Source organism: Papio anubis, chromosome 8 (genome assembly GCF_008728515.1).
Source record: "Papio anubis isolate 15944 chromosome 8, Panubis1.0, whole genome shotgun sequence".
Taxonomy (NCBI): domain Eukaryota; kingdom Metazoa; phylum Chordata; class Mammalia; order Primates; family Cercopithecidae; genus Papio; species Papio anubis.
In genome coordinates this window covers 120,476,024-120,494,578 of record NC_044983.1, presented here as the reverse complement: position 1 = coordinate 120,494,578, position 18,555 = coordinate 120,476,024, and the positions used below count along the sequence as shown (strand labels likewise).

The window sequence follows — 18,555 nt, the reverse complement described above, 5'->3', positions numbered from 1 at the left end:
AAATAATGCTTTACATTTATATATAACAAATAATTGCATTTATAAAGTACAGAAAGAAAAGGGAGAAAAAATAGGTCTGGATAATAAAATAATCTTCACTAGAATAATCAAGTTGGTTTAGTTATGTTAATTGCCAATCTATAAAAAGCTCCTTTCTGCTTACTAGAAGACACCAAATTTTGGGTCTTTTAAAAAGGAATCTGATGTCTCAAAAATAATCCTAAAGTCTGTTCTATCTACTTCTTCCATAAGCTGTCATCTTTGCTTAGCATTAAACTAGTCTCAATTATTTCCAATGATCAAAGATACATAATAAGGTGCTAGTCTAATTTTTAATCTGATTGAGTAACTCCAATTCAGTTTTTTCTGTGGTGGCCATTTTCAAACCCTGTTAGGTCACTGAAACCTAAACCAAGCTTCAGCTCCAAAGATAAAAAAGCAGAATTAATAGAATAATTCTCAGGATTCTAGAAAAACCCAGATGGTATTCAGATACTATACACACTGTTTTAAAAACTAAAAAGTGACTCATTTACTGTTTCACAAAGTGACATCCTAATGTGAATGGGAGAGCTTAGCAAACAGGGGAACACAGCAAGTAATTATTTCCACACACGCCATCATGTGGAGAAATCACGCCAACTTTCAGGTTGTTACAGTCGATGGAAGAAAGAAAATCTGGAGGTGTTGGAATGATTGGAAATTTATGGAGTGAGATTCCACGGTAACAGGAGGTGAGGTGAGGTGAACAGCAGCCAAAATTTTCCTCTCAATAGCTCTTAAAAAGGAAACTACTCAACTTTCTAACTAAGGAAGCCAATAGGAAAGCACATTTCACCCTTTCTGACATTCTAAAACTGTCCCAAACTGGGCCACTGGGAGAAGGACAAAATTACAAGAAATTTATGCACACAATATGTATAAGTCTTTTAAAAGTGGTTTTTAAGTGTAAATCGAAAACAAAATCAAGATCCATTAACTTAGAATAAATACTACTTATACTTTTGATTCATATGAAATATTTATTTTTATTTTGTGAAAGGATCTGCATCAATCACTGGTAAATGAAACTGATTAACCCACACAACTGAAAATGAGAGCAGCAAACGTGAGAAGTATAGTCCTCATTCCTGGAAGAGTTAATTTCAAAATGTAACCTTAGTAGTCCTTTAGCTCTCTGGTTTAATAGAATCAACACATTTTTACTTTTTATATACATGAAGTAATTCAGGCTCCAAATTCCAGTAATTTAGTGATTGTATCTTTTACATAATCCTAAACTGTGCAATCAATACACACTGTTCAAAAAGCCAAGAGCTACTTCATAAGAAGTGTTCTGGTGCCACCTAGTGGTATTTCCTACCAAATGGGAAATACTGACTAGAGAAGGGTTCTCAAAGAGTACCTGCAGACCCTGGGAACTTCTCATAAATGCACATTCTTAGACTCATTTGAGACCTAATAAAACTCTAGTGGCAGGGTCCAGCAATCTGTGTGTGTGTGTCTGTGTTTGTTTGTAAGACAGGTTCGCTCTGTTACCCAGGCTGGAGTGCAGTGGCGCAGTCTCAGCTCACTGCAACCTCTGCCTCCTGGGTTCAAGTGATCCTCCCACCTCAGCCTCCCGAGTAGCTGGGACAAGAGGCGTGTGCCACCATGCCCAGCTAATTCTTGTATTTTTAGTAGAGGTGGGGTTTGGGCATGTTGGCCAGGCTGAGGTCACCTGACCTCAGGTAATCCGCCCACCTCAGCCTCCTAAAGTGCTAAGATTATAATTGTGAGCCTTCTCCACGCCTGGCCCAGCAAGCTCTCTAAAATGATGCTGATGCATCCCCAAGTTTGAGAACCTCTGGCTAAGACATTCCATACACAAAAATTGAATGCAGTCTTTAAAAATTAGGTTCAAAAATTAACAAAAGGGCTTATTTTCTCATTTTGGAAAGTAACTTTCTACATTCTTGATCCAGATATTTGTATTAAGAGAACACAGTCTTGAAAGCCAGTTACTAACACATTTATATATGGATTCAACACCTAATAGGCATTAAATAAGTCCCAGACTCTGAAGACATCAGATGAACACACTGAGATCTTTGTCCTATTTAAAAGGGAAGACCAGTTTGTGACCTGCCTGGACAATATAGCAACACCTTGTTGCTACAAATAATAAAAAAATTAGCTGGGCACGGTGGTGCACGCCTCTGGTCCCAGCTACTCTGGGAGGCTGAGTTGGGAGAATCATTTGAGCCAGGGCAGTAGAGACTACTGTGAGCTTGGGTGACAGAGTAAGACCCCATCTCTTAAAAAAAATAAAAATAAAAATAAAAAAGGCATAAATGCAAAAAGCCGCATGGAACAAAGAAAACGCATTAACTGGTATCAGGATATCGAGATATGGAGACATGGCAAATTATGGTATCTTAGGAAGGGGGAAAATTTACTTGGAAGCACACAAAAAGTCAAAGAGACTGAACGCCGGGAGCAGTGGCTCATGCCTGTAATTCCAGCACTTTGGGAGGCTGAGGCGTGAGAATTGTTTGAACCCGGGAGGCGGAGGTTGCAGTGAGCAGAGATCATGCCACTGCACTCCAGCCTGGGTGACAGAGCAAGACCCTGTCTCAAAAAAAAAAAAACCAAAAAGGCCAAAGAGGCTGAATATTGGTGATTTTAAAAAGTATGCAGCAGCTACCCTAATGCTAATAGACACCACTGCAAGTCCACTGTATACATCTGCTTTGTGTAACTATATTATAAATAATCAAGAAAAAAGCAAATCTGATGAAGCTCTGCTACATTCTTTCTTTACCATTTAGGTCTTAGAGGACAGTGCCTATAGTCCCAGCTACTTGGGAGGCTTAGGCAAGAAAACTGCTTGAACCCAGGAGGTGGAGGTTGCAGTGAGCCAAGATCGTGCCACTGCCCTCCAGAGTGGTTGACAGAGAGAGGCTCCACCGCAAAAAAAAAAAAAAGTTATATGCTTAAGTAAGAAAACTGGATCAAGAGATATATCTTCGGTATGGCCATTGGCCCATGTAGTGATAATTAAGCATTATGCTTTGCTCTGTGGCTCAAACTGCAAACATATCACTTAGAAGAAAATAAATCACCTCTGGAAAGCTAGCCTTGCAAACTCAAGCCTCCATGACAGGTAACATCACAGACATTACTGTCAATGACGTAAGTAGGTTAAGGAATTTCAAAGACTTGCTCTATTGATTAGTTTTTAATTTGTCCTTTCAAAACACAGACACTCCCATGCGTGCGCACATACACGCACACACAGAGCAACTAATTCTAACATTATAAAAGCAACTACCCATAATAGGATGAGTTTCTCACAAAAGACTTTCTTCCAAACCTTCCCTGTACACAGAAATAAGTTAGTAAAAATAAGTCATAGAAAGCTGGGTCAAGTAAAATGGAAATAATAATAATTTTTTTTAACATAAGAAAGAAAATCTTTGATCTCATTTTTAAAAATTAACTTTGTTGTCATTGTCATTGCACTGAAGGATCTGTGGTGAGAAGTGTATGAGTCTATGTGTCATACTGCCTTGCCAAGTTCAAATGTTCTGCCATTTGTTAGCTGTGACCTTGGTCCAAAAATTAACTTTCTGAGCTTTAAGTTTTGTCATTTGTAAAATAGAATTAATATTACAAGCCTCATATATTTGCAATAAGAACTGGATGTCTGATATATCACTAACTGCCATTCATCCATAGTTAGCAGAAAGAGGAAAGAAAGGAAAGAGACCACAAGTAAATGTAGGTCATGGGGCTGGAGTCAGGCAAACTGGGTCCAAATGTAAATTCCCAGTTTCCAACTTGGATGTGTGCCTTATGGCAAGTTGTTTCAACTCAATGAGCCTAATTTCCCCTTCTGCGAAGTGAGGATGAGGATACTGACCTCTTTCAGTGATTTCCACAACATACACCTTTATTTCGTATTTGCCTATTGCAGGCTATGAAAGCTCCCTTTTCTTCACCTACTTCAACATTTTTGTAAACAGTTGCATCAGCAAGCATCTCCCAGGTCAAGACTAAATAATATACTAACGGCCATGAAAGAAAGAAAAATAGATAGATAGACAGACAGATAGATTTATTTATTTATTTATTTATTTATTTATTTATTGAGACAGAGTGTTGCTCTGTCACCCAGGCAGGAGTGCAGTGGGGCAATCTTGGCTCACTGCAACCTCCACCTCCCTGGTTCCAGTGATTCTATGCCTCAGCCTCCCAAGTAGCTGGGATTACAGGCACCTGCCACCACGCCTGGCTAATTTTTGTATTTTTAGTAGAGATGGGGCTTCACTGTGTTGGCCAGGGTGGTCTTGAACTCCTGACCTCAGGTGATCTGTGTGACTCGGCCTCCCAAAGTGCTGGGATTACAGGCATGAGCCACTGAACCCAGCCTGAAAGATTTAATAGAAACATCTTTCACATATTTCCAAGACATAAATCAATGTACATGGAATCTCACTGGTGGAGACAAAGGGTGACTCTGAAGTCCCTCCAGTATATAGGCTTTGTTACCTTTAGAGCCCTTTTCCAAACCTGTCTACCCAATGCAAATTTGCTCCAATGTCAGATATGCCCAGGGGTGTGCTGGTAACTGATTTACAACCAGCAATCCCGTTGTTGGGGTGGGTCTAATCTGTGACATTTGCCCATTTCCATGGGTGGAGTCAATATTCCTATCGTGGCTTCTACAATCCAACACCCAAATTTCTTAGTTAGTTGGTTGACTGACTGGTTCACTCAATAAGCATTTAAAGAGAACCTAAACCATACGAAGTCCACTGCCAAGCTCTGAGAGTTGGGGCATGAGGATGGCTATACGGGAATCCTAATCTCAAGGACATACAGTCCAGCGAGGGAAATACGACACATAAAGAAACATAAAATATAAGGGAAACACGAGGAATGCTATCAACTCTGAAAATAAGGAAAATCCTTAACTACCAGCAAAAAGAACAATAAAGGTACAAGTATTATTGACCTAAAGAACCCTTAGTATTGCCTATGCTTTCGACTACAAATTTCAAAAATTCTCTAAGTAGATTTTTTTAACCAGTGACAATGTATGTGTATATGTATGTATGTATGCATACATTAGTGTGTGTATTAGAGCTTCTCAGCCTCAGCACTAATGACAGCTTAGGCTGTCCAGTTCTTTGCTGTGCAAGGGCTGTCCTATTCGTTGAAGGCTGTTTAGCAGCATCTGAATACCTAGAGGTCAGGGCACACACACTCCCCACACCCCCGAGTTGTGACAGCCAGAAATGTCTCCAGACACTGCCGAAGGACCCGGGAGGGTAAAATCACCCACTGTTATATATACATATATACATATGTATGTGTACATGGATATGGATGGGGTATAGGCATGGATGGAGTGTATAATCCATGAAAATGTGTGTGGGTATGTATGGATAAATGAGCTAGACAATCAGAGGAAATTTTTATAGTAATTTTCCTGTTAGGTTTTAAACATATTCATTCATTTACTGAGTGCTTACTGTATATCATGTACTTATAGGCAATAGCAGCGGGTAGGGGCATCTGACAAAAACCCCTGCTATCACAGAGGGTACATTCAGGGCAGAGACAGACAATAAATAACATTAAGAAAGCAATTATACAGTATGTTAGAAAGTGAGGTAGTGGTATTAAATAGTCGAGAGAAAAATAAAGCAGAGAAGCGAGTAAGAGATTCTGAAAGAAGTGGGATGAAGGACATGCTGCAATTGTAAATTTCAAGGGCCTAGACATACCAGGCAAAATATTGATGTTCAGATTTTCAGAAGATCATGTGCTTATAGGTAACTTCTCGAGCATACAATCTAAAAACAAGTCTAAATCTAACTAATCTTAATAATTGGGAATTTACTTCTTTTGGTTCACAACCAAAGGGAGGAGAATCCTATCAAATTCATAGGAGTAGTTGTCACACTACTCCTCTACCCTCTACCTAATCCTAGAATCTGCTAAACCTCAATCATTCTGAAAAGTTCCCATTCCCTGAATAACCAATGGGCAAAAGTGGTTATGAGAGATTACCTAACCACTAAGGTCCCTTTCAGAATCAAGATGATATTAACAGACAATCAATATGAACATGGTGGATACTGCTGATGAGAAAGGAGAGGATGATGGGGAAAATAACTACGAATTTCATTCTGGTAAATCTTGCTGCACACCTAAACTGGTATCGAAAGGTTGGTTTACACTTTATTGTGTTCAGGTTCTAATTCACATCATTGTGAAAATTTTCCTTGTGATTCTTTTTATTAGTATACTTTAATCTCCTCCTCCAGAAAGGCATTTCTCATAAGTTGTTCTTTTTATCCATTTAACTATATATTTTTATTTATTTATTTTTTAGAGACGGGGTCTTGCTCTGTTGCCCAAGCTCAAATGTAGTAGTATAATCATATCTTGCTGCAGCCTTGAACTCCTGGGCTCCTCCTGCCTCCACTTCTGGAGTAGCTAGGACTATAGGTGCACGCCACCACACCTGACTCATTTTAAAAATGTCTGTAGAGACAAGGTCTCACTATGTTGTGCAGAGTGGTCTCAAACTTCTGGCCTCAAGGCCTCCTCCTGCCTTGGCCTCCCAAAGCACTGGGATTACAGGTGTGAGCCACCACAACAGTTCTTTGCTTAACTATAAAGTCTACAATGGTACCACTAAAATGAATCAATAAACACAGTCCTAGGATACATGAAGATATCAGCAAAAAGGAACTGAGTTTTCGAAAGTTGGATTTTTCATATTCTGTAGGGACTGACTCATCCCCCTTATTTTTTGTTAATATATAAATATTCACTCTTAAATTCATTTTTAATTGACAAAAATTAGATATATTTATGGTATACATTTTGTTTTGAAATACGTAAACATTGTGGAATGGCTAAATCAAGCTAGTTAACAATACCTCACATATTTAAATCAGTTATTGGTAGTGAAAACACTTAAAATCTACTCTCTTAGCAATTTTCAAGTATATAATAGTTATTAACTATAGTCACCATATTGTACAATAGATCTCTTGAACTCTTTCCTCCTAATGGTAATTTTGTATCCTTTGACCAACATTTCCCCAGTCCTCCCACCCTCCCCATCCCCAATCCCTTGGTAACCATCATTCTACTATCTGCTTCTATGAGTTCAACTTTTTAGATTCCACATACAAGTGAGATCATGCACTATTTATCTTTCTGTGGTTTGCTTATTTTGCTTAGCATAACCTCTTCCAGATTCACACATGTTGTTGCAAATGACAGTACTGCATTCTTTTTTAAGGCCGAATAATATTCCGTTATGTATATACAACACAGTTTGCTTTATGCATTCATCCATTGATAGACACTCAGTTTTGCTTCTGTATCTTGGCTACTGTGAATAATGTTGCAGTGAATATGAGAAGGCAGATATCTCTTTGACATACATCCTTTGGATATATACCCATTACTGGGATTGCCAGATCATATGGTAGTTCTATTTTTAATTTTTAAAGGAACCTCCATACTGTTTTCCATAATGACTGTACTGATTTACATTCCCACCAACAACACATAAGGGCTTCCCTTTTCTCTATATCCTGGTGTAGGCACTGCTTTTTACTTTTAGTACTACATAGAGCATAATTAAGTATATATGTTTAATAATCTTCACTTATTTAAGTTATAATGCTATTTTGCTTGTATAATTGGCTCCAGTTATAAAAGCTGTGTAAGAATACAAACATTGGCTTCTTACGGTTATTGTTATTTTTATTATCATTGTGGCCACCACTCACCATTAGAAACCACCTACTTCTAGTTACTGCTTCTATTCGATAATTATGAAATAAAAGACAGGAACAGGTCAAAAAGAAACCTCCCCGACTTAACCAGACTCCTAATAACAAAAAGCAGTGCTCTAATGGAGAAATACAACACAGTGAAAAATCCAGAATATAAGTCTTCCTGAAAAATCAAGCCCTGAAAATGTCAGGTCAGTTGTACTGGCATATCAAATTATCAAGTAATTTTCAAAGCACCTTTTTTTCTTTGAGACAGAGTCTTGCTCTGTTGCCTAGGTTGCAGTGCAGTGGCATGACCTTGGCTCGCTGCAACTTCTGCCTCCCGAGTTCAAGCAATTCTTGTGCTTTAGCCTCCCAAGTAGCTGGGATTACAGGCACACACCACCATGTCCAGCTAATTTTTGTATTTTTGGTAGAGACGGGTTTCATCATGTTGGCCAGGCTGATCTCGAACTCCTGACCTCAAGTGATCCGCCCACCTCGGCCTCCTAAAGTGCTGAGATTACAGGCGTGAGCCACTGCAACTAGCCTCAAAACATTTTGAACATAAAAGGTTTAAGCAAAATGCTTATCCCTTTTTCATAAAATAAGGTGATGGGTGATAGGGTTATGGATCACAAGTTTCTGGGAGTTTTTTTCCTTTTCACCCATACTTACCAAATTTCTAGATTTAAGAATGTCTTATTCAGGAGCAAAATTAGAATCTTACCCCCAAAGCACCTGGATTTAAAACTATTCTCCCAAGGAAATGCTTAACATTTGCAAATGTTAGAGGTCAGTTATTCATGAGGGCAGTAAATGTCCCTGACCATGTAATTTTTCACTTTGCTGGTTGTTTTTTACTCATCATGAACTCTGAAGTAACTGCCCCACAGTGAAAACTGTTTTTTGGCTGGGTGGGGACTAAGGCAAGACAAAAAGGAACTAGATCTAAAAAGGTGATGATTCTTAGCCAGAACACAAGTTGTGGATACACGAAAGAACAGACTATCATTCAATCAATTTGATGTATCACTTCCACAAGTCAGGACTGTAAACAGCTGCGAGAAGAGCAAACATGACAGCTGTTGCTTCGTCAAACACGGGTTTCTTTTCCAGCCATCACAAGAACTGAAAGTAGACAGTCTAGGGTCAGTACAAAGGCCCTGAAAGGTCCCAGCTCCTTCCCCCCATGACTGTACATGACCTCCATGACAGGATGTTTCAGAAAAAGCATGCAACCTCGTTTGGGTACTAAAAAAAAAAAAAAAAAAGATAATATTATCCTCAAAAAAAAAAAAATCAAAATTATCTAAGCAAAACATCGCTAAATGTTATTTGACTGAATAGGCCATGACACTGGCACAATATATATTTTTTGAAGCATAATGGTGAAGGGCAGAAACTATGAAGTCAGACTGCTTATAATCAAATCCCTACTCAAACACTTCCTAACTTTGTGACCTTAAAAAACGCATGTAACTTCACTAAGCCTCAATTTTTCTCATGTGTAAAGTGGGGCCAGCAACAGTCGCTACTTCACAGGATTACTGTTAGGATCAAATGAGATAGCACATGTTAAAAGAGCACCAGTTAAGTATGTAACAAATTCATCATCATCACCATACTTTAGCACAGCTCAACAAATATCCAATTAACTGCCTGACCATAGTAACTGTAATCTTTCTGCCCTATAGCTCCAAAATCACAGAAAGAAAAGCAATATATAAACTTTAATCCTTTACTTCTAAACATTGCTATCAAATATTTATCAAGAATCTGGTAAAACTTTTAATCCTCATGCACATACATTTTTGTAGAAGTGCAGAGCATTAACCAAACCTCTGAAGCCCATTCACAGACTTGCCCTGGCAGAGAGGCATGAGAAGAGACAACACATCTTTGAAAACTACAAAGATGTAATTTACATCTTTGAGGTATATTACCATTTTAGAGAAGGGAGATTCCTCAAATTTGCTTAACCAAACCTAAAGAGCTTACTAAAACTGCTTAAAAATGATTTAAAATAATTCCAGTTAATTAAGTCAGTATAGTCTGTGTAAAATAGCAGAAAAGTACATAATAAACTCAAAAACCTGAAAAAAGTAAGCTTCGGTAATCTGAAAAACAATCTCCTAATGTAACAACTTTTATTTCTCAGTTAGGTCAAATAAAGAAGGTAATACTAGAATATCAAGAAATTTAGAGAAAAATGAATAAACATGCTAGTGGTGAGTCTAATTGCCAAGACACCATATATTCTAACATAACCCAGGCAAATCATTTCAAATAAGCTTGAAAATTGAACAGGGACAAACACCTGGTATAGGAATTAGGAATCTGCAACCAATAAGAAACAAAATAAAACACATCACCACCCAAGTTCTTGGGAGCAAGAATCTCCCTTACCAATAACTTAATAATACAACAACAGGAAAATTTCAGGGCAAAGTGAGAAAATGATACCTATATGATCACTATCATTTTGTTTATCAAAGTTCACTCTCATCTGAGATGAAATCAGGCAACCCAAAAAGTCAACAATCTCATAAAACTAAGGAAAATAGAGTATTTCTGTTCTGAGACAATCCATGAAATTCCCCACTTGCTCTTCTGCACTTTAATTTCTCCCAATCCATTTGCTGTTGTCCAACACACCCACCAGTCAACTCAAACTCAAATGCACACCAAATTACTAGCAACAGCTAACAATTACTGAGCACTTAGTGCTATTCTAAGTAATTTGTAAAATATTATCTCACTAATCCCCACAATAATGCCTTTTATAGATAGGAAACCTGAGGCAAATGGAGGGTAGGGAATTTGCCCAAGGTCACAAAGATAAGTGAGGGCACTGGGATAAGAACCCAGGCAATCATCTATTACACTATTATGCCTGTATTACGAGGGTATAAGATACAAAGCACACAAATCAAATCCTTTTTACCTTAGTTACAATACCTTACTCAAAGGTACTTTCTTTTTCACTTGAGCTACTAACATAATCTCCTCTTTGGCCACCTGAAGTCTCTCCTTCCTCAGTACTGCCATGGGTATTTATCTTTCTAAAACTGGATCTTACCATATTTTTCCTCTACTTGAAACCTTCCAATGGTAAGGTTCAAACTCCTTGGCAAAGCGTCACATTATAGGCAATCAATGTTCACTTAATGATTGAATAACAACTATATGTCTTATTTCCTACCTAGACTGTAAACAACTCAAAGGAAGAAACCTTTATTTATCTTTGTAGTTTTGGCTAACATGTCTGAAGAATTAGTGACTTAGCTGGACTCAGTCTTAAACAGACTTCCAAACTCATCCATCTTTCTTACCCTCTTCAGATCACAGGCCTTTCTTCTAAGTTCTGACCCTCAAACTTTACTAATTGCTAACTGTCATGTATGATAGCTATTGAATTAACACTGTGGCTAAGAGCACTTAGCATGTATTATCTCATTTAGTCCCAACAATCTTACGAAGCAGGCATTTTAATTCTGTTTCACAGATAAGAAATCAGAAGCTGAAAGAAGTTAGGTACCTTACTCAAAGTTACAGAACTTATGACAGAGTTAGGACTGGATCCAACAGCAAGCATGCACTTAAGTGCTGATGCTGGCTGCCTTAGTACTGGCTGCCTTCTACAAGTCTTTCGTCTACTGTTATAGGCTGAGCTACCCTCCAATTTCCTTAAACTAAACCTGGTGTTTTCCTACTCTCCGGGTCCTTGGACAGCACCTCAGTCTGGTATCACATTAACACTGCTCCCCTAACAAGCTCTTGCTGAATTACCTCAGTGGGAGTGATTGCCCTTGGCTTTCTCTCTACAGAGGATTTCTCATGTCATCTACCTCCTATTTATAAGCAATTAAACTCAGTTTGTTCTCAGTGTGGTCTTCTGAGCCCTTTCAGGGCGCCTGTGGGTTGAAACTATTTTCATCTTTTTTTTTTTTTTTTTTTTTTTTGAGACAGGCTCTGGCCCTGTTGCCCAGGCTGGAGTGCAGTGGTGTGATCTCAGCTCACAGCAACCTCTGCCGCCTGGGCTTAAGCTGTCCTCCCATCTCAGCCTTCTGAGTAGCTGGGACTACAGGTATGCACCACCATGCCTGGCTAATTTTTGTGTGTTTTGTAGAGACAGGGTTTGCCATGTGGCTCCAGGCTGTTATCAAACTCCTGAGCTGAAGCAATCTGCTCACATCAGCCTCCCAAAGTGCTGAGATTACGGGTGTGAGCCACCATGCCTAGCCAATTTACATCATAATTTTAAGATGCTATTTGTCTGGGTTTGTTTTTCTTTTTCTTTTTTAACTGTGTTGGACATTTGTACTGATGGTGCAAAAGCAATTGTGGAAAAAACTACTGGTGCCTTAGCAAAAATCAGAGCAGTGGCACCAAACTGCTGTCTCTAATAGATCATTGTATTCCTCTCTACCAAGCACTCATAGTAAAACAAATGCTAGTTTCATTTAAGAATGTCCTTCAGAGGCCGGGCGCAGTGGCTCACGCCTGTAATCCCAGCACTTTGGGAGGCCGAGGCGGGTGGATCACGAGGTCAGGAGTTCGAGATCAGCCTGGCCAACATGGTGAAACCCCGTCCCTACTGAAAATACAAAAATTAGCCGGGAATGGTGGCGCGTGCCTGTAATCCCAGCTACTCAGGAGGCTGAGACAGAAGAATAGCTTGAACCCGGGAGGTGGAGGTTGCAGTGAGCCAAGATTGCGCCACTGTACCACAGCCTGGGACAGAACAAGACTCCATCTTAAAAAAAAAAAAAAAAAAAAAAAAGTCCTTGATAAAACAGTACAATATAGAACAATTCACAGACAACTATGGTTATTCAGGTTTGGGTACCTGAAAGACATTTTCTCAAAAATGAAGAAAGTGAGCCTGTGCACCTGTAATTTCAAAGACAACAACTAACAGCATTTGTTGCTAATGATAAAATGAAAGTTTTTTTTTTTTTAAGACAGAATTTCACTCTTTCACCCAGGCTGGAGTGCAGTGGCGCGATCTCGGCTCACTGCAACCTTCGCCCCCAGGGTTCAAGCGATTCTCCTGCCTCAGCCTCCCAAGTAGCTGGGATTATAGGCGCAGGCCACCACGCCCAGGTAATTTTTGTATTTTTAGGTAATTTTTGTATTTTCAGTAGAGACAGATGTTCTCCATGTTGGCCAGGTTGGTCTCCAACTCCTGAACTCAGGTGATCCACCTGCCTCGGCTTCTTGAAGTGCTAGGATTACAAGTGTGAGCCATAGCACCCGGCCAAAATGAAAGTTGTTTGTTTTTGTTTTGTTTTGTTTCGTTTTGTTTTTGAGACGGAGTCTTGCTCTGTCGCCCAGGCTGGAGTGCAGTGGCGTGATCTCTGCTCACTGCAACATCCGCCTCCTGGGTTCAAGCTATTCTCCTGCCTCAGCCTCCTGAGTGGCTGGGATTACAGGTGCGTGCCACCACGCCTGGCTAATTTTTGTATTTTTAGTAGAGATGGGGTTTCACCCATGTTAGTCAGGCTGGTCTCAAACTCCTGACCTCGTGATCCACCTGCCTCGGCCTCCCAAAGTGCTGGGACTACAGGCGTGAGCCACCACACCCGGCCTAAAATGAAAGTTTTAAAGAAACAATTAGAACTTTGAAAAATTTGTGTTCACCATTATAACTTTGAGAGTGTATGACTTTTCTGGTGAGATCTGTGGTGATATTAGTTATTTGCAGTTTTATAACATCTTTTGTGTTTTTTCATCGTTCTGGTATTTTAATGTGTTTGTCTTCCCACTAAGATGGCAAACTCTATGAAGGGAGGAACTACTTAATACTTGTTTATGTCCTCTTTAAAACCTAGAGCTGAATTATACGCATAATAGTCATTGGGTAAGTTTATGTTGACTACTTTGTTATTCTGACTCCTGGTATTAGTTAAAATGTCTGTGTGTGTGTGTGTGTGTGTGTGTGTGTGTGTGTGTGTGTGTGTTTGTATTCATATATGTATTGAGTTCATAAGTATTCCAGGCTCCTGCTGACTCTGTTATCTAACTTGTTTAGTTCACTTTTTTCCCATATAACTTGATCAAAATTTTTCTTAAATTAACTTTTTTTGGTAAATGCAAAACCAAGTATTTGCCGTAAAATTATTGCTGTAAAATTAATCCAAATATTTAAAAATAAATACCTCTTTCTTTTAAATATTACTTAATGATAACCTGTGGCACTAAAGCAGGGGTTGACAAACTAAGGCCTGTGAGCCAAATCCGGCCCACTGCCCATTTTTGTAAATAAAGTTTTATAAGACCACAGTCAGGCCCATTCATTTACATACTGTCTGTGGTGGGTTTTGCATTGTAAATAAAGTTTTATAAGACCACAGTCAGGCCCATTCATTTACATACTGTCTGTGGTGGGTTTTGCACTTCAACAGCGGGGTTGTGACAGAAACCACATGGCCCACAGAGCTGAAAATATTTATTATCTGGCCCTTTATAGAAAAACTTTGTGCCAACTTCTGCTTCAGAGCATGAACCTTTCAAAAAATGATGTTTATATTTCTTTTTAAATTGCACAAAGTATGTTGTATTTTACAACAAAATATACTTATTTAAAACAAAACAAAACCGAGAGAAAAAAAAAGAACTCTGTAGCTAAAACTCTCGAGAGTCTTCAACGAGAATCCTGAAAAAAACTGATACGGTCTCCCAAGAGGGTTATGTTCCAGTCTTCTCTCTTATGGTTTAAGACTTTACTATGACTTTTATACAGGCCGATCTATCAAAGCCAAATTATCTATGATCACCAAAAATATACTCAAAAATAGACTAGGCAGGGTTAAAACATTTGGAGGCCACCCACTAAAAAGATTATGACACCTGCTGTTAGCCTTAAATGAGTAACTGTATGGAGCTGGTCCACTTGCCATTAATGACTGAAAAACTAAACAAAATATATGAAACAATAGCTGTGGGACAGTGGGACAAAGGCAGAACAGGACTGTAATTACTGCAATAAGGGAAAACTGGGAAAAGTCTTGCAAAGGCCTCCTCCCTGCACAAGGGAGGAGGAATCCACGGGAGTTTTTGAGATGGAGTCTCACTCTGTTCCCCAGACTGGAGTGCAGTGGCACAATCTCGGCTCACTGCAATCCCCTTCTCCCAGGTTCGAGCGATTCTCCTGCCTCAGCCTCCCCAGTAGCTGCGACTACTGGTATCCTCCACCATGCCTGGCTAATTTTTGTATTTTTAGTAGAGACAGGGTTTCGCCATGTTGGCCTTGAACTCCTGACCTCAGGTGATCCTCCTGCTTCGGCCTCCAAAAGTGCTGGGATTACAGGTAGCCACCGCGCCCGGCCTAGCACAGCAGTATTGAAGGATTGAGGAGACAGTGACTGCAGTTCAGGGAGGCTGAGGCAGCCAGCAGAGTTTGCAAGAGACAGCACTGGGAGGGAGCTATGCAGATAAAGAGCTCTAGGAATCTGCACTGGGGTCTCCTTAAGTCTGATGATGAATCCTAAAATGCTGAGGAGCAAATACTGACAGCTATAAAGTGAACAACTCCCAGGTTCAGTCACGTAGGAACTAGGAGAGGGAGACATTCAAATTCCATCCAGCCAGAGTAGAGCTATCTCAATGAACCCTCGGGGCAATCAACAGAGACTCCAGAAGGGCCATGCTTTGTAACAAGGCTAAATTAGCCCTAACATAAGGCTACACTAGACTTGCCCTAACAAAGCTTAACGACAAGCCTGGAAAGGATTGGCCTAATCCATAATTACTTAGCTGCCCACCAAACAAACTCCAACACTATTTAAAAGAGGACAACAGGCCAGCGCGGTGGCTCACACCTGTAATCCCAGGACTTTGGGAGGCCGAGGCAGGCAGATTACCTGAGGTCAGGAGTTTGAGACCAGTCTGGCCAATATGCAGAAACTCCATCTCTACTAAAAATATAAAATTAGCTGGGCGTGGTGGCACATGCCTGTAACCCCAGCTACTTGGAAGGCTGAGGCAGGAGAATCGCTTGAACCCAGGAGGTGGAGTTTGCAGTGAGCCAAGATTGCACCATTGCACTCCAACCTGGGCAACAAGAGCGAAACTCCGTCTGAAAAAAACAAAAACAAAAACAAAAACAAAATCCAAACATTCAACAACATAATACACATAGAGATGACAGAATTCACATTCAAGGATATTAAAACAGCTATTATAAACAGGTTCGATATACTCAAGAATGTAAAGAAAACCATATACTCAAGAATGTAAAGAAAAATATGGACACAATGAAGAAAAAAATGGAAGACTAAAAAAAAAAAGATTCTACTTAATTCTTTGCTATGTCTTCAACAATTAAAAACACAATAACTGAAATTTTTAAATTCACTAAATGGAATTATCAGATTAGACACTGCAGCAGACAAGATAAATGAACTTAGCAACAGAAATTATTCAAATTGAAGCTAAAGAGTAAAAAGACTGGAAAAAAATCTATGAAGTCCCACTGATTTATGGGACAATATCAACCCATCTAACATACATGAAATGTGAGTCACACAGAAGGAGAAGAGAGCAGAGGAGTAAAAAATATATATTTGAAGAAATAGTAGCAGAAATTTTTCCAAATTTGATTCAAAAAACTATAAGCTGACAGATCTATAAAACTCAAACAACATCAGTCAGGACAAAGAAAATCACACCAAGGCACATCACAAATTGCTCAAAACCTATGCCATTAAAAAAAAAACAAAAGGGTCATGCTGCTCCTCTGGCTCCATGTGTAAAATAAAATAAAAACGATTCTACTCCAAAGAAAGCAAATAACAACTTTTTTTTTTTGAGACGCAGTCTTGCTCTGTTGTCCAGGCTGGAGTGTAGTGGTACAGTCTCGACTCACTGCAACCTCCGCCTCCCGGGTTCAAGCGATTCTCCTGCCTCAGCCTCCCGAGTAGCTGGAATTACAGGTGCCTGCCACCATACCCACTAATTTTTTGTATTTTTAGTAGAGACGGGGTTTCACCATGTTGGTTTTGTATTTTTAGTAGAGACAGGGTTTCACCATATTGGCCAGGCTGGTCTCGAACTCCTGACCTCGTGATATGCCCGCCTCGGCCTCCCAAAGTGCTGGGATTACAGGCGTGGGCCACTGCACCAGACCTGCAAATCACATCTTTCTAGATCTTTTTGATTGAACAAATGTAGGTAAAATTCATTAAGTTTAACTTTTCTCATTTTTGTTGAGGCCTTCCTTTGCTGGTATCCCTAGTACAAGCTTAGTCTATCTACTGGGTAATCAAGCATGACCAAAGTATAAACTACTGGAAAATAACAATATCATAATAAATTTATATACCTTACAGTTCACAAATGTCAAATACTTTAGATTGTATGCTCCTTGAGGTCAGGATCTTCAAATCTTTTCCCATAAATTTCTAGTGCAGTTTCTCATGGAACTTAACTGTCTGAACACACATGAATGAGTCAATCTCATTTCACCCTCAGTACCCTACCGTGGTGTGTAGAACAAGATGAGAAAACAGATGCCTAGAGGGGTTAAATCATTCCCCCAAGGATACTCAAAAGGCACCCCCAGATTAATACCATCACACAGTGTTACCTCAAAGTAGACACAAAAGAAGTTTTAATTTTACTTACTCTGACTTCCCACAAGATCCAAAGCCACACTAGAAGCTGTGTCCATACCAGAGTTGATACAGGCTTGGAAGTTTTTCAAGGAGGAGAGAGCAGACTCTACACCGCTGAAGGAGATGAAACCAGTTGAACCTGAATTTGAACTGGAACGTCCTGGCATCTTGAAATTATTACCTAAGTTTTGAAACACAATGAAACAAGATTCGTAAGTCAGAAAAATAACTGCACAGGAAAATATTAATAAAACTGCTGTAAACATTCATATAAATGTATCCAATATCTCGTAAGTGCCACACTATTCTGTATATCCCACAGAGAAGACACCAAATCATTGTGCCACCCACCTGGGCCACCAAACAAGCTGGACTCAATATATGGGGAAGGGAAGTGTCCTCAGTTTTTGGAGGGAGATTACCCTCTTCCAAAAGAGTGCTGGATTCTGTGAAGAAGTCAACAGCAGCACAGTTTTTAAAAGTCTACGAGATAAATGAGTTAGAAAAAGTAGACCACTAATATGATGCAATTTTCCAAAGAGAAAAAATACTAATAAAATAGTTTATTAGTATGCTATTTTGAAAACCTGTAATTGTTAAACTATCCAACATATATGCATATTGAATTCTGGAAACTGTAAAAAAAGAGAAAATCTATATTCCTGCCAGTTCCTCTGGCTTCTTACAGATTAATAGACTTGGTGAGATCCCAGAGTCAGTGAAAGCAGAATTTCTCTATAAACTTGTCTTCTGGCAGCATATCCACTATAACAGTTTCGGTTATTACCCTTCACATTTAACACTTCCTAATCTATATCTTCAACCACAATTTGTTTCAGCTTAGTAAAGCAATGTAAAGCTGCCTACAAAAGGACATCTCTGCTTAATTCAGAAGCCATTTGAAATTCAATTCACTGAAACCAACTAGAAAAGTGAGGAGAATTCACAGTTTTAAAGGGATGGGAGGGCTATTATCAAGGCTGTATGGCAGCAGAAAAAGGGATACTTTCATGGAATCAGATAGACATAACATGAAGACTGCTAAACATCTCTGAATCTCAGCTTTACTATCTTTAAAATGAGAAGGAATAATCATGGTATGGTATGGTATAGCACACAGTACACAATTAATTAGCATTAGAGACTTC

General features: G+C 39.3%; 1 protein-coding gene across 3 annotated transcripts in view; it reads right to left on the bottom strand.

Annotated features, from left to right (window-relative positions):
• Nucleotides 1-18,555, bottom strand: part of NSMCE2 (NSE2 (MMS21) homolog, SMC5-SMC6 complex SUMO ligase) — a 270,450-nt gene that overhangs the window by 240,832 nt on the left and 11,063 nt on the right. For all 3 annotated transcript variants that reach the window (XR_002524113.2, XM_009213569.4, XM_009213568.3), the window contains exon 2: nt 17,418-17,588. Coding sequence is in view for 2 of the 3 variants with exons in the window: in XM_009213569.4 (XP_009211833.1) it covers nt 17,418-17,574 (157 nt within the window). In the remaining variant the exon portion in view is untranslated. The remainder of the gene's footprint in view (nt 1-17,417; nt 17,589-18,555) is intronic.